The 16,427-nt window shown below is 34.2% G+C and overlaps 2 protein-coding genes across 6 annotated transcripts; one reads left to right on the top strand and one right to left on the bottom strand.

Moving 5' to 3' along the window:
- Positions 1-783: 783 nt before the first annotated feature.
- On the bottom strand, positions 784-14,674 carry glsl (glutaminase like). 5 transcript variants are annotated; one of them, XM_077210781.1, is made up of 22 exons: positions 14,559-14,674; positions 12,901-13,162; positions 12,367-12,467; positions 10,384-10,451; positions 8,523-8,616; positions 7,127-7,256; positions 6,964-7,030; positions 6,777-6,889; positions 6,546-6,675; positions 6,330-6,397; positions 4,610-4,773; positions 4,428-4,486; positions 4,315-4,359; positions 4,173-4,231; positions 4,007-4,073; positions 3,868-3,918; positions 3,620-3,796; positions 2,340-2,471; positions 1,693-1,785; positions 1,519-1,580; positions 1,216-1,356; positions 784-1,119 (listed from the first exon to the last, which is right to left on the bottom strand). In XM_077210781.1, exons 2-22 carry the CDS (start codon positions 12,945-12,947, stop codon positions 990-992), a joined length of 1,998 nt encoding a protein of 665 aa, XP_077066896.1. In that variant the 5' UTR covers positions 12,948-13,162; positions 14,559-14,674; the 3' UTR covers positions 784-989. The 5 variants fall into 5 exon arrangements, with proteins under 5 accessions (XP_077066896.1, XP_077066899.1, XP_077066897.1 ...); XM_077210784.1 differs by lacking the exon at positions 14,559-14,674 and adding an exon at positions 11,195-11,287 and having other exon boundaries at positions 12,367-12,460; positions 12,901-13,012; XM_077210782.1 differs by lacking the exon at positions 14,559-14,674 and having other exon boundaries at positions 12,367-12,460; positions 12,901-13,098.
- Positions 13,885-16,023, top strand: cunh15orf40 (chromosome unknown C15orf40 homolog). The gene is made up of 5 exons (XM_077210787.1): positions 13,885-14,156; positions 14,381-14,498; positions 14,581-14,708; positions 14,797-15,461; positions 15,797-16,023. The coding sequence occupies exons 1-4, from the start codon at positions 14,016-14,018 to the stop codon at positions 14,887-14,889; spliced, it is 480 nt and encodes a 159-aa protein (XP_077066902.1). The 5' UTR covers positions 13,885-14,015; the 3' UTR covers positions 14,890-15,461; positions 15,797-16,023.
- The last annotated feature ends 404 nt before the right edge of the window (positions 16,024-16,427 follow it).

Raw genomic sequence — 16,427 nt, 5'->3', positions numbered from 1 at the left:
TTTGTTTATGTTAGTTCACAGTGCATTAACTAATGTTAACAAATACAACTTTTGATTTTAATAATGTATAAGTAAATGTTGACATTAACAAAGATTAATAAATGCTGTAAAAGTAGTAAATAATTAGTTCGTTAACTAATGTAGTTAACTAATGAAACTTCATTGTAATGGGTTACCAAAATAATTATTAAATTGTATAGATTTATAAAATACACTACTATTCAAAATATTTTTTACTCTCTTATGCTCTCCAAGGCTGCATTTATTTGATTAAAAATACAGTAATAAAGTAATATTGTAAATATATATATATATATATATATATATATATATATATATATATATATATATATTTCAAGATGTCATTTATTCCCATGGTGGCAAAATTGAAATTTTAAACAATTCTTCAGTGTCACATGATCCTTTAGAAATCATTCTAATATGTTAATTTCATATAATCATCAATGTTGAAAACAGTTAATTTTTTCTGCTTAATATTTCTGTGAAAACTGTGATGCACTACCATTTAAAAGTTTGGAGAAAGCGAAAGAAAAAGAAAAGGGAAAATAAACACAGTAAATGCATACTTTTATTCAGCAAGGATGCGTTATATCGACCAAACAAACTAAAACAAACAAAAGCACAACTATTTTCAACATTGATAAAAAAAGTGACAGCTTGCCCCAACCATTAGGAAACCATTTAGGAAAATACCCTTAACACAGTTAAACTGTGTTCAATTGTTTATCCATTAGTTACAACACAAATATGATTTCACAGGAATTTGTGCAGAACGCAGATGCAGAATTTATTGGGAAAACAAGGTTAGTCTCTTTCAATAATTCCTTATAAGCAGTGAGAGTTTATCTGGGACTGTCGCCACCAAAATAGAGAATTTTCCATCCAAGCCATTGCTGCTCTTTATAACCTCCTCTTCATTCTAAATATAATCTATATCTACATGTGTATCTCGAATGTAAATATCAATTCTAAATGAATGCACCCAATGAGTTATTAGTATTTAATAAACTCTCTTCATAATCTGTGTATTTCTTCAGACACTGGATGGCAGGGTCTTGATTGCATCTCATGGCCTCCTGTAATGCGTTGTTACCCCACCTGTGAACATCGACACAGTATAGATTAGTCCTGTTGGCTGGTAAATGCTCTGACGTGTGATAATAGTCATATCTTATACGACTTTCGCAAAGTTACCTGTCCTTGAGTGTGCAGTTTGCACCTGCGTTCTCCACCAGGAACTTGATGACATCCAGACGGCCCTCAGAAGCTGCGACATGCAGCGCTGACCGGCCATCATAATCCACAGCATTCACTTCTGCTCCTGATAGAACGTACCTATGAAAGAAGAATCAACTCTTGGTTTCAGTATAGTTCACCATTAACAAATTTAACTCAAATATACATTTTTAGCTATAGTGTGCGAGTGTGAATGTGAGTGTACTATCTGACAGGTTTTGTGAGATACTGCTACTTCATATCATATCTTGGTGATCCTACCTTCGCAGAGACACCATGTCCCCTCTGTAAGCAGCTAACAGTACATTCATGATTTGGTATCCCTGTATTTCAAGAAAGCAATATATTTATTTACCTCCATATCCACCAACAGTGTCTAGAATCTACATAAATGATTTAAATAAAATTCTGTAAGCTAAAAATAATTAACCAGACCTCTGACTCCACTTTCCACTGTCTGTAACCCAGCACCTGTCTGAAGGGAGTCCTGATGTCAAAACTGTGCAGCTGGAAGGTTGAAACCAGCTCCTTTGATAAAACAGACAATAAATAGTTGCCAATTTCTCAAGACCAGGCCCTTTTTTCAATAGACAATAGGCTTAGTTTGTCAGAGGGCTAGTCAGAGGCGATGCTATTATGAGAGAGGGATAATTGCACAAAAGAGAATCTGATTGGCCATACATTTATAGTGCAGGATGAGTCATCAAAGTGAGTCTTTGGACTGAGAAAAACAAAATTGTAAATTCATATATCTGCTAAAAGTTAATTTCATTCGAATTTACGAGTACACTAGTATTTAGATAAACATAGAAGCAAACAAACATGGACTAAACTCTAATTTTACATTAATACAGTAGTGAAAATATAACTTTTTATAGCCTCAATGGCAAAAACAGAGTTACAAAAATACAAGGGTTGCATTAATCCAATAAGAATAAAAACCAAACAAAAGGAAAAACAAAACAGCAGGAAATATTAAACAAGATGTTTTACATTAACATAAATTCTAAAACCTTTTCAGGTAAAATCTCACTAAACAAGCTTACCACATGAAAATGTTGTACATTGATCCAGTATCTTACCTCGCAGAAATGGACACCCCTCCAGGAATTCCCATTGCAGTCCAGCCCAGGTGACCAGCACATGAGTCCCAGAACTCCAGGAACCACGATCAGCACAACACCAGACTGACTGGACTTGGCAGGCACAGACGTCTGTATTGCAGGATGATATTGAATGCAAATATATTACCCAACCTAAATTTTGCTTAAAATCCTCAACAGTTTACCATTGTGAAATATGCAAATGGTCCCATAATTTACTCACCCTCAAACCATCCTAGGTGTATATGACTTTCTTCTTTCAGCCAAACACAATCGGAGTTATATTTAAAAAATATCCTGGCTCTTCCAAGATATATAATGGGAGTGAATGGTACAATTTGGTTTTAAAAGCCAAAAAAAGTGCATCCATCCATCATAGAAGTAATCCATACTGGAGCAAAGCGATGTGCTTTTGTAAGAAAAAATATCCATATTTGTTACTTATAAACTGTGTTCACTAGCTTCCGGTAACGCCTGTCTGCACGTTCACGAGAGAGTCAAGCATATGACCTAGCATGTAGGCGTAGCGTAAGCTTAGGTGAGAGAGAGTAGACGGCTCTCGCGGTTCAAACAAATAAGGCTGTGCAACAAACTCAAGCTCCTCAGACACTTCTCATTAATTTTTTTAATAAATATGGATATTTTTCCAACAAAAATGCATCGCTTCGCTTCCGAAGGCCTTTATTAACCCCATAGAGCCGGTTGAATTACTTTTATGATGGATAGATGCGCTTTTTGGGGTTTCTGAAAAATGGTACCATTCACTGCCATCATAAAGCTTGGAAGCCAGGATATTATTTAATATAACTCCGATTGTGTTTGGCTTAAAGATGAAAGTCATATACTGTACACCTAGGATGGCTTGAGGGTGAGTATATTGTGAAATAATTTTCATTTCTGTGAGAACTAACCCTTTAATGTGACAATATAAAGCAATTTGGATTGTCTCCATTAGAGGGCAGTAGGGGAATACATAATTCTTACAGACATTGTTTAATTCATGGACACCTCCACTGATGTTCATTACTGACCATTGTTACCATTATTGCTAATTAATGTGGCAGGGTTGGGGCCGTTTTAATTAGTTAATTAGTTTAATTAGATGAAACTGTAAGCAAATTTAATTACTCAAACTATTCTCTTATGTGTGGAAGTAAATTTAAACTGTATTTTGGTGGAAATGAAACTGAGCTGATGCTAAGCCTGCAATATATCACACAAATATGACTCATTATATACCAGCTTAGTCACAAACTCACCCTGAAATGAAATGTTCTGGAATAATCATTCATTCCAGCCACCTGCATCATGGAGAGTGCACTGCGGACAGCGTGGGGGGACATCACTTGGTCACCTGACAGAGGGCACAGTCCTCCATTAGCTAGGGTTGCGGCCAATGCCGCGCCGGACTCGCAGGTCACTTCTGTCGATAAACACTAATATATATGAAAAATTAAAATGTAATCACGTAGTCTTCCTTTTCAAGAATATATGTCAATATGAATACCTGTAACAGTAAATCCAGTGTAGAATTGATCCCTACACCTTCCGGAAAGCACTGGAATGCATGGTTTAGTTATTAAAAACAGATGAGTTTTGCCATGTAGAAACAAAATTGATCGTACGAGGAATTATCCAGGACTCACTTTCTTCTCTTGCAAGTAAAATGAAAGAGCGTGGAGACGGATGATGTCTTTTCGCAAGGTTTGATAACTGCAATGGCAATGCTGACAGTTGAAATTAACACCAACAAATAAACAGAAGAAAACAACCGCACAGAAGAAAAAAAAAATCAATTTCTCATAGAGATACCTGGTGCAGTTTAGGTTTGCATGCTCTTTGTTGCACAGTCTTCTGATGATATTCAAAACCTGCATGAGAATGGTTTGCTTGAAAGATTGGTTTATGCCTTTCTTTATTATATGTAGCTGGCTGATGTAAAAGTTAAGCTTACAGACTCATACTTTTCTTCTTCATCAGTGACTTGTCTGGTTGCCAGCTATTTTAGGACAAAAAGAGTCAATAAAAGTATGTTTTTGTAGCTTTATAAACAAGCATCTTTGTTACCTGTAATAAAGAAGTGCAGATAATGGCTCCTGTCTCAACCAACGGACTATGAGGAATACCTGTAAACAAGTTTACTGTAACAAAGGCAAAAAATCTTTGAACTGAACATCAAACTGTTCTCGAATCCAGAATTGGACATAAATCAAGGTAATGGAATTGTGGACTGAACTGAGTGAACTTACCTTGCTTGGTCAGGGTAAATAGAGACTCATATTTGGAATATTCCTCCATTCCAACAAATCTGTGCACGTAGTCGGATCCTTGCTGGTCCACCGCGAGGCCGTATATGAGAGGCCAGGATATCTCTCCCAGAATGCAAGGTTCAGCCCAGTCTCCTAAGGAAAGTCTAGTCCAAAAACAACAGGATCTCATTTAAACTTCATCAGGCAAACTGAACTCATAACATTAAATTTGAGTATTAAAAAAAGATTTATAGTTGAAATTGTAGATATTTGTTTATATAATATATATTTATATAACAATATAATATAAGGAACTACAGCTGAACCTTCAATTCTTACTTGTAGCTGTGGTTAAGATAAATTCAACCAAGATAATGAAGTTTACGGAAAAAGATAATGTTTTTTAAAATATTAATTATAATGATTATATATATATATATATATATATATATATATATATATATATATATATATATATATATATATATATATATATATATATTCTATATTGTTCAGAAGTTTAAACAGTAAAAACAAAAATATTGTACAATATTATTACAATTTAAAATAAATTCTTATATTTTAAAGCTGCAGTCCGTAGTTTTTCTCCTTTGTCACCATCGAAATCTGCGATTCCAGTTATTCGCGGTTTTATCAACTTTACGTGGTTTGTGCCTCGGCACGGCACAGCGCGGATGAATTAATTTTTTGAGGAGAATGTGCGGCTGTCAGTCACTGCGCCGGTGTGGATACTGTCATTCGGAATCACAGATTCTACTTTTTGGAAGTCTAACCAACATAAGAATTTTCACCGGAAAATGTCATCTGAACAAGTAACATCCACTTTTGTTCTGACCAACAAAGGGGAAAAAAGCATTGCCGTAAATCGCACTGATTAAATCTAACGATTGCTTTATCATATCACGTCAAACTGTGCAAATTATACTTTGTTCTCAAATTGTTAATGTTAACAACATTAGCATTGCATGACTACATTTAATGTGTATTAGGGCTAACTGTAGCTCAGTTTCCATTTCTGTGCAGTCTAATTTCTGATTGTCATACCAACAAATTAATGTTCCTTAGAACTCGTTCTCTTTGAAATACAAACACACGTATCTTTAATCAGATGCATATTTAAAACTGGAATATAATCTAACTTTTACCTTTCAAAAGCCCTTCCGATATTTATCCTTGTTTTCGCATAGGCCGTTGCAGTCTCTTTTTTTCTGTAGCCGATTTCTTATTATTATCAATGTTGAAAACAGTTGTGCTGCTTAATATTAATATAAAACTGATATTTTGGTGGTAGTATATATGTGTGTAACATGTATGGTCTGTTTTGGGTTAGTTTCATTGTGTTTTGGATCCGTTTTTCCTGTTCTGGTTTGCCTATATTCTCTAGTTGGTTTCCTTGGCTGTTAATTAGTTCTACGTAACGCATCTGTTTCTGTTCAGTTGATCTATACAACTGAACAGCAAGCACTTCCTTCTATTTAAGCCATGCGTTTACTTAATATCTTTGTCCGCTATCGTCAATGTTAATGTGGTTGTGTTTATGTTAAGCGTGGTTATTTCTTGAGCTTCTTTCCTGTGATTCTCATACGTGTGGAATTTACTATTAAAGTCTCCTTTTGTTATCCTTCATGATTCTGTGCTTACTACAGCCTACACAGCTCCTGACAATATATATATATTCAAATAATTTGAACAGGACTACCTCTGCCCATCCACAGTACAAACTGAAATGCCCCATTTGGTGCTGCTCTCTCTTACGTCTTCTTTCTCCTGTTCATAAATACACAGGATATGAGTCACGTTGTAATACTTTTCATGAAAAAATCAATTAGAAAATAACCTGTGCACTTTAAATCCTCTTTGCACACCAGACTGTTATATAAAAAGAACAACAACAGCGGAAACGGATTTGACGCACCTTCACAGGGGACAGTTGTTTGCATTTAATAAACAGCTTTTGTGTTTCCTCTGCAAAGGTAGAGAAATCTGGAATGACAAATCTTCCCTGCAATGCCTTCAGGATGAAAGACACAAAGCCTGTCACGCACCTGCAAGATGTTCAGAAATAAGGCATATTAGCAGCACAAAATATTAGGAGCGTTTACAATGTTCTTTGACGTGATTTGACTATTGGTCTATTCTGTCTGGCCTGTGGAAAGTGTTCCTGTCAACAGTTCCATCTGCTTCCTGTAGTTTCCGCATCAGGCTGTAGCAGTCTTTAATCCGCGGGTCTGTTCGGATGATTCCTGAGCTCCACAGGGCCTGTCAATGTACAGACAGATATGACATCCTGCACTTTTGAATATTACCCAATATTAATGTTGCTTCTCAAGTACCTCAAAAAACGGATTGCAGTTGACTCTTCCCCCAGAGGCGAAACTATCAAAGAGCACATCAGCGGCCCTTTTGGAGAACAATGTGTTGTGTATAGTCAGTCAATATACATATTGTAAGGCTAGTAGCTTGTGAAGCATGTTAAGCGAATGCTTTGAGACTCACACTTTTTTCTTAAAATGACCATGATGGGTCTCTGGTCGGCCCAAGTGTTGCCATGCTTGGCTAGCTTGAAGTTTGTCCTGCTGTGGTACTGTCTGTTTTGTGCCTCCGTTGCTTATAAAAGATGGCATGCCTAGGGAAAAGAATGGGAATTTTATTAGTGTGGAAAAATGAATCCAGACAGTACTTGCTAGGCAACTATCTGTACAGTATCGTTCAAAAGTGTGGTTTTTATTTTATTTTAAAGAAGTCTCTTATGCTCAACAAGGCTGCATTTATTTGTTCATATATACAGTAATATTGTGAAATATTATTATAATTTTAAATTACCATTCGGTAATAAAATGCGTTAGAATATAATTTAAAATGTAAATTTATTCCAGTGATGAAAAGCTGATTTTTTAATCATAATTACTCTTCATTGTCAGTTGATCCTTCAGAAATCATTCTAATATGCTAATTTCATGCTCAAAAAACATTTCTTATCATTATCAATGTTGAAAACAGTTGTGCTGCTTAATATATTTTTGTTTAAAACCAGGATACATTTTTCTTTCAGGATTATTTGAGGAATAGAAGGTCAAAATAACCTTTTACAACACTGTAAAGGTCTTAACTGTTCCTTGATGTTTTCATTCCTAAAGTATTAAAAAAAAAACCCACTTTTGAATGGTAGTGAACATCAAATATTACATAAAGGAAATAAAAAATTATGGCTTAAATTATATTATATACTATTACCTAATATAATAAATGTTTATATTTATATAACATTTATATAACCAATTATGCTTTGGTAATATAATGTCATATGTCATTTAAAATACATTATGATATTTGCATGATTAAGACTAAATGCGTGTAAGCCAGCTACTGTGCAGTGGGAAGGCAGTAATTAAATATGTACAGTATGGTAGATGAAATCAATCACAATTGTAATGCAAATAGATGCATAAATGAAGACCAATCACAATTCAGCATGCAAATATAACAATGGCACCATTGTTTTAGAATGCCACATGTTATTTCAAAGTCAATTAAAAGTCATTGAGAGATTTTCGAACTTTAACCTTCCATTGTTTTTTAAAAAGTTTAAAAAATAATTTAAAAAACGACACTGAAGCGGTCTACAAAACAATGTTTGAATGGAGTCCATACGACAAGCAGTGAATGCCCAATTAACTGCAGATATTTAGTACTTAAGGTTAGAAGTGTAGAACAAACACTAACCAGAATGTTTGAGAAATATGAATACACCGCTGCTTCATGAGAGCTGTAATAATTACAACAAAAGGAAGCAAGTGTACAAAGGTGCATAAAAGCAAAAGGGAATTAACAGGAGGCAGACATGTGTGCGACTGGAGATAAGAGCACATATTGTTTTATTTTGCTTTTTCACCTGTAGAGCCTGGAGAGACGTAATTGACTGGCCTCTGGGATGGAAAGGTATTTCTTGGCACAGATTGTGGAATGTTCCCTGTGGATTTTGTTTCCTAGTAACATAAAAAAATAAAAAAACATGAATTGAGAGCTCGGCTGCATAGGGAAAATGTACTATATATAGACTATTTTATATTAGCATCAGGCAAACAGCCTGCATTTGTGTGCATTATTTTTTCTTGAATGAGAACTAGCTTTTATATGGGCCTAGATGTAATGATGAATTAGCTTATCTAAGTGTTTTACACTTTTTGAAGGCTGATGAAATACATACAACATAATGCTGGTGCCAGACGTGTTTTTGAAGTCTAACTAATTGCAGGTGTTTAGGTTTGTGGGGAAATATATTGAGACATATTATTCTCTCATGTCAGCATGCTAGCTAACAGATTTTAGCCTCAAGCTGTAACAACGTCTAAAGGGCAGGGATTTTATTACATGCAGAGGTACATGCAAACTTTTTGCCTTTGTACAGACATGCTAAGCAGCACAGAAAATTTGTCTTCAATGTCTATTTGAAGATCTATTTCTTCCTTAATTTGAAAAAGAAAAAGAAAGAAGCGGAAATAGGGCTAACAGTGGGGCACTATACAATAGAGCTGAATGGGGCCAGTTTGTAAACATTAAAATGCTCACTGTTTCAATATTACAGCCACATGATGTAACCTATATCCTTGTGAAAAAGAAGTGCACTTAATTGTATTGAAAGTGCACTTGTAGTAAAGAGAGACACTTTCATGACTAAGTACAATTTTAAAAACTGCACTTTGTAAAAATGTCAAATTAAAAGTTTTACTTTAAAGTACATTTAAATCATTGAATAACCTTTTGCTGTGCTCTATAATGAAGTATACTTGTTTTGCTGACTAACATCCTAAAGCACATGTAAAATACTTGATTATAATTTTACCTGTACTGTTTTTTGTAGTGTTAAATATTTTTAAATGTTCTAAATTACAACATCATTACAAAAGTTTATTTCAAAATATCAATTTCATATAGAAATTACATTTCCATAGAAATTACATTAAAATATATTAGTTTACCGGTACTGTTGAATGTCAGTACATTCAACACTAACCATATTTCAAATTAGTCATTAAGGAATTACATTAAAATATATTAGTTTACCGGTACTGTTGAATGTCAGTACATTCAACACTAAACCATATTTCAAATTAGTAACTATGAAATTACATATAAAGATGTACTTATGCCCTAATTAAAAGTGGGTCAAAAGCACCTATTCCAGCTAATTTTAGCTAAAAGTCCAGCTAATTGCATTTAATATTAATTTAAACTATAATCTTTTTTTTAAATTAATTTAATTTTTATTAAAATGCAATTAACATGCAATTAAGTGTCTAAAAAAATTTCATTCAGCTAGCAGTTAAGTTAAACCCTATTTACATATCTTTAAAGATCTCAAGTTTAAACATAATAATTAATCAAAGTGCTTTTATAATATGATGGGCTGCACATTTCTGCTTTAAAAACCCTCCAAAATTGTCCATTCACTTCCATTGCAAGTACCTCACCATTAAAAAAAAGTCAAAATATATTTTTTTAATAATCAACATTATACCATTTGAGCTTAACTTTGGAATATTGCTTTAAATCAGAGCATCTCTTTTGCAAACGTCAGCTGAATGAGTCTCAGTTTAGAAAGCAGTAAAACAGCACATTAACACAGGTGTATTGAAATGTCCCTGGCCTAAGTCTTTTTAATAATGCTGGCCATAGTTTCCGCCTCCAGGTTTGTTTTATAGTTTATGTGTGGGTGTGGTTATGAGAGCAATTATACCGGTCTCAGCACGTACCTTAGACACAGTAAACTTCACAGGGTCTGCGTTCCTGTTTGTGAGGGCATCTGTCATCTCTCCATTCTCTGAATGAGTGGGGGGTAAAAGAATAAAAACCAAGGATAAGAAAAATCCTCCTTTGATAAATCTTGAGAGAGGTTTAAAGATTAAGATTAGTGCTTATTTGTGAGTGCGAGATTTAAAAAGGATTTTCCAAGTTGAAAACCACTAAGCATTGCCTCAGCAAAGAATGTATATGAGGCTATTTTAGAATCTAGGACACCAAGTTTCTTGCGAATTTAAGACATTGTTTGTGTCAGTCCAAAACCTCAGCAAATCCCACACAATAACTCTCTTTGTAAGCTAAAACATATGAAACCATGGCGCTGTGGATATAGGGAACGGATGTAATTTGTCTATTTTTACTCTTAATCTTCCATCCAAAAGAACAACAAATCGTAAAGGCATGGTTCACCCAAAAATGAACTAATTTTTCCTTTATGTTGTTCCAAACCTGTATGACTTTCGTTCTTGTGCAAGACACATAAAAAAGATATTTGTATCGATAAAATAAAAGTCAATGGGAAACAGTGTTGTTTTGGACCCCATTCACTTTCATTGTACAGACAAAAACAGTTAAAACATTATTCAAAATATCTTCTTTTGTGTTCCGCAGAAGAAAGACATGCAGTCAAAACAGTGATTTCCATTTTTTGTTTCTGAGTGAACTATGCCTTTAATAAACAGGATGGCCACAGCAATTTTAATAAATTATGTAAAAGATATTTGCAACAACAGCATTTTTGAGGGCTCTTACAGCCATCCTCACCTCAGGAAGTTGATTTTGTGCCCAGCTAGGGTTGTACATGCCAGACGAAGTTATGCAGACATTGCTTACACCCCTCAGGGTGAAACTGTGTTTCTTTTAAAGGAAACCCACATAACATAAATATGGTTTACCAAGCAATGCCAGTGTGCTCCATAATAGTCTAAGGAATTTTATTCCTTGCCACAAGCCTGTGCTACATGATTTTCTGCAAGGAAACAATATGTATTGTGAAAATGCTGTAGAAATTCATATAAAAACTCAACCGTTTGTAAAATGGTTTTATTAATTGCTTGTGTGATTTAAGGAAAGAATTATAAGTCATTAGCTTTCCGAGGACAACTGAGTGATTAAAATAAAAATTAAACAAGCTGCTTGACCAAATTGATGCACCTCTTGATGGAAATATCATCCCAACATTTTTTTCCATCAAGAGGTGCATCCATTTTTGGGCAAGATCTTGTATTGACAGTCCAGCACTCTGTAAAGTCTCCTCCAGCACATCCCAAAGACTTTCAATGAATCTAAGGTCTGGACTCAGAGGTGCTGATTCATTTGTGAAAATGATTCTTCATGCTTCCTTCCAACCATTCTTTCATAATTTGAGCCTGATGAATCTTGACATTGTGATCCTGGAATATGACTTCCTACATGGTTGTTTAAGTGAAAAGCTACACATTCCATAGTTAGAAGAACTGTTGCCAAACATATAACATGTTCGAAACATAATAATCACTGCAATAATGATCCAAGCATTGACTCTTAAGTATTTGCCAATTTAAATCCAAACAGCGACTTTTTTGGGGGGGGGGACCGGGCAGTGTCTGCCACATCACTTTTCCCAGAACACACCCACTGCCTTTGCACATTTTTATGGCCCAGATGTTGACCACAAGCCGGGTTAAATTAAACCGTCTGCAGAACTGTCCCATTAATTTGGCCTAGTTTCAGAAGCTCTCTCACACTGATCTACGAGTTTTCCTGTTAATGTGAGATCAGTGTTGCGGAGTGGTAATACTTGGGATTTGGCAGTGACCCATGATCCATGATCAAAATAAATATAAACACTTTCCGCGAGCTGAAGTGACGCCCCCACACCCCGGGTCACTGTCAGGGGAAATCACCAAGTTCACGGCATCTAAATGATATACTGTTACAGTAATTCGTTTTTGTACCTCTTGTCTCGTCCTCCTTATTTGGCTCCAGCAGTTTGTTGCCATCCAGGCCTCCGTAGCGCTTTCTCCATTTACGTCTGAGAGACGGTGTTCTCTGAAAACTTGAAAAACTTTTTGTACTATGTGCTCACATGGGTTTCTATAGAAAGCATACGTCTCATCGAGTATGGATTAAAAAAAGTTTGAAGTGCAAGTGTTTTCTTGACAGCTTGCCTTTGGGTTTGGAAAACATCAGTAAACTACATTAATATAGAATTCCCACACAGGATTTTGTAAATATACACTGAAGACCTTGGGATCAAAGCAAGCTTGTCTGTGTAAAGTCAAGTCTAGTCATGAAGAGAAACATCTGGCACAGTTATCAATTGTCAGCTCAACCCAAAGCTGTGCCTGAGTGCTTGATGAGAGAATATATATTTTGTACTTTATTTTACTTAAATTAAAGCACTCAGGGCTGAACTGAATGGAAAAAACTCAAACTTTACACATTAAAACATCATTTCTGTATTTAAAAACAGTTAAAACAGTTCTTACCACAGATAGGGATTTTCCTCTGCTTCGTGGCTTAAGCTGTTCTCCATGTTGAAACTTGCCTTTGTGCTTTGGTAAAGGCAAAATCAACTAGAGTTGAGAAATCCAAATGGTGTGTTTGTCTAGCACCTGGAGACAAAGATGAGTCTCTTTGACAGCTGTGCATACAGTCAGACAAAGTGTTTGAGCCAGTCTCAGTGTGAACAGCCAGTTTTTAGCTGGATGAAAATAGGAGGAACTAAACTGCATCTTGGAGGAGGGATCTCTGGAAAGGAATACTTTGTAAATAACAGGAGAACAAAATAGACAAGAAACAAAAATACTACTAAACAACAACTAAAGAATTATTAATAATAACAACAACAACAACAATAATCATTATTTGTATTATTATTAAAATCAACACTACTACTAACCATAATTTAATAATATGCATTATAATATATTTAATATATTATGAGAATTTAATTTTGATATTATTATATTACATTAATAATGCTAATAAAATCAGCACTGCTACTTATAATAGTTATTTATTTAATAATATTTGTATTATTACACTGATACAAATACTAAAATCACTACTACTATTATCAGGTATGTAATACTCTTATATTAATTATTATAATACAAGTAAATGTATTAAATTTTTTATAATTATTATTATTACTACAACTGCATCTAACAATACAACAAAAAACTACTACTAATATTAATTATTTATGTAATTATATTTGTATAATATATAATGCATAATAAATATGTTTTTATATATACACACACATAGACAAGAATATATATAAATATAAATCCATATATATATAAATCCATATATATATATATATATATATATATGTGTGTGTGTGTGTGTATGTATATTTCTGATAATATATATTATATTATAAATATTATATTATATGTAATTTATGCCAGCAGATGAAATATCTACTCAAACACTGCAGCAAAAAAAACTGCACACTGTTCTGCGCATTTAGTGCGCATATTTGACGCTCTAAACGTATATCCATGTGTTGTTGACATGCGCGCGACCTGCAAACTGCTATCATCACAAGAAACTCATACTGGCCACTTTCACTCAAGATTATGTCTTTTAGCTTATGCATTCCGAAATTCTCGGTTTTGTTCGAATATCTTTTTTCCCACTCGTACACCCCTCAGCATCGTGCAGTCGGATGCGTTTGACGCGGAAACTCACACTTTACTCGCAATACAACACCATGCCTAAAAAGGACAAGACGGTAGGGCTCATTAATAATTAACCTACATACTACAATCGATTCTTCATGAATATGAATGTATTTGTAGTGATTACAAGCCAAAATGTGATTACAAATGGCTCTTGACCTTAATATGAGTCAAGTGTTGACTTTAATTTTGTATTTACGTAGTACAATGGTGTTCTGACTGTCAATTAAAGAGATTAATCTTGTAACAAGTTCATTTTAACGTTATTCCCATTTAGAGCAAAAGTAACCCCAAACCATCAGAGACACCTCCAGGCCCGGTAACTAAAGTTAAAGACGGGACAATGGCAATAGCAATACATGCTAAACCCGGGGCCAAACAAAACGCAATCACCGGTAGAGTATCATACATATATGAACAAAGAAATAGCTCTTATCTATGAGGAGTCCATGCACCACAACCGTTGTTTTGTGCCAGATGTGTCCGAGGAGGCGGTGGGTGTCGCCATTGCTGCTCCTCCGACAGACGGAGAGGCCAACGCGGAACTGGTGCGATATTTATCCAAAGTCCTGGAGCTGAAGAAGAGTCAAGTATCATTAGATAAGGTCAGCATATAGTGTATTTAAATGTGTTCTACCCAATATGAAGAATGAGACATTATTAATTATTAATATGGTTTCAATTGCACCATAGGGCTCAAAATCCAGAGAAAAGGTTATCAAGGTGACTGCAGCTGTCAGCCAGGAGGAAATCCTGAAGAAACTGAGGACAGAAGCTAGTGGCTGATATACTGAAATGGATTGTTTGCTTTAAAGGGGTAGTTTACCCAAAAATGAAAATTCATCATTTACTCACCCTCATGTTGTTCAAAAGTGTATGAATTTATTTATTCTTCTGAACACAAAAGATATTCTGAAGAACGTCAGAATGTCAATAACCAAACATTTGATGGGCCTCATTGACTTCCATATTATGGAAAAAAATACTAAGGAAGTCTGATAGTGGCTATCAATATGAGTAATCAACTGTTTGATTACCCATATTCTTCTAAATATCTTCTTTAAATGATGACAGATTTACATTTTTTAGGTGAGCTATCCCTTTAAACCACATATTCAAAAAAAAAAAGTCACATTTTCTACATGTCACAGTTAGCATTTTAAAACCGTGCAATATTATATTAAGCCTAGGTTTTTGTTAAATAAAATGTAATGTTATTTTTGTGTGTTTACCATTTTTAATTATTTTGTGTGTAATAAGGATGCAATTGCTGAGAATATTGAATGCAGTGAAAACATGTTTGTAAGGATGGGGAAATGATGATCTTATATTTATTATAGTATTTACATACTGAAAAGGCTCAGAAATAAGATTTTTTGGTAACACTTTACAATAAGGTTCATTAGTTAACTACCTTAGTTAGCATGAACTAAGAATGAACAATACTTCTACAGCATTTATTAATCTTAGTTAATATTAATTTCAATATTTAATACATTATTAAATTCAAAAGCTGTATTTGTTAACATTAGTTAAAGCATTGTGAACTAACATGAACAAATAATGAACATCTGTATTTTTATTAACTAACGTTAACAAATATTAACTAATACAGTAACAAATGTATTGATCATTGTTAGTTCATGCTAGTTAATGCATAAACTAATGCTAACTAATGAACCTTATTGTAAAGTGTTACCGAATTTTTTTCTAGTTCAAGTTTTAGCTACTTGCCCTGCTAACATCACCCTTGCACAAACAAAAAGGATAAATTTTATTTTTAACAACATATTTTATGTCTCAAAGTATATTTTTCCATGTAATATTTAAAATAGGTACAGTCCATAAGAAATTCATGGAGGTTTTGCACACTGCAGTGGATATTTCTTTAATGGCATTAAAGTTCCGGACAATTATCCATCTCCTGCCTTTTTTTAAAGACCACAGCTGTGCCTGAAGCCTTCCACCAGTGACAAATGTGTTCATTATGAGAAACCTAATGAGTATAGTTATCAGACATTCGCTAAGAGCCCTTCAATGAATATTAAAGATTCTTAGAGTCTTAATTTCTGCATTTGTTATTCAGTTTAAACCTATGTAGTATAGTTTTTGGACATCAAGAATGTGTTCCTAGTAATTTTCGACGGCATATATAATACAAAAGCGTCACACACAGACGGCATAGTGCAATTCAAACTCTTTTTGTTCACGCATGCATGAAAAGCAAGCAAAGATTTTTGATGTAAAAGTAAAATTAGAAATGAGACACATATATGGTTTTGATTACTTTTTGAAGTTAATTACAAAGTGAAGATGCAAACACT

This window comes from Siphateles boraxobius, unplaced genomic scaffold (assembly GCF_051911475.1).
Source record: "Siphateles boraxobius isolate OS27281-9 unplaced genomic scaffold, OSU_SipBor_1 65, whole genome shotgun sequence".
Classification (NCBI taxonomy): Eukaryota; Metazoa; Chordata; class Actinopteri; order Cypriniformes; family Leuciscidae; genus Siphateles; species Siphateles boraxobius.
The sequence above is the reverse complement of the archived record's forward strand: the minus strand, read 5'-3'. Positions and strand labels throughout refer to the sequence as shown.

Bases quoted from the DNA above. Each gene is read 5' to 3' on its own strand.
- glsl (XM_077210781.1), bottom strand. From the start codon at position 12,947: ATGGAGAACAGCTTAAGCCACGAAGCAGAGGAAAATCCCTATCTGTG. The intron at 6,676-6,776 runs GCCAGACAGAAT...AACATCTTGCAG, and splicing joins GACAGGAACACTTTCCACAG to GTGCGTGACAGGCTTTGTGT. The intron at 4,774-6,329 runs GTAGTCCTGTTC...TTTTTGGACTAG, and splicing joins TGTACTGTGGATGGGCAGAG to ACTTTCCTTAGGAGACTGGG.
- cunh15orf40 (XM_077210787.1), top strand. From the start codon at position 14,016: ATGCATTCCGAAATTCTCGGTTTTGTTCGAATATCTTTTTTCCCACTC. The intron at 14,499-14,580 runs GTAGAGTATCAT...GTTTTGTGCCAG, and splicing joins CAAACAAAACGCAATCACCG to ATGTGTCCGAGGAGGCGGTG. The intron at 14,709-14,796 runs GTCAGCATATAG...ATTGCACCATAG, and splicing joins GTCAAGTATCATTAGATAAG to GGCTCAAAATCCAGAGAAAA.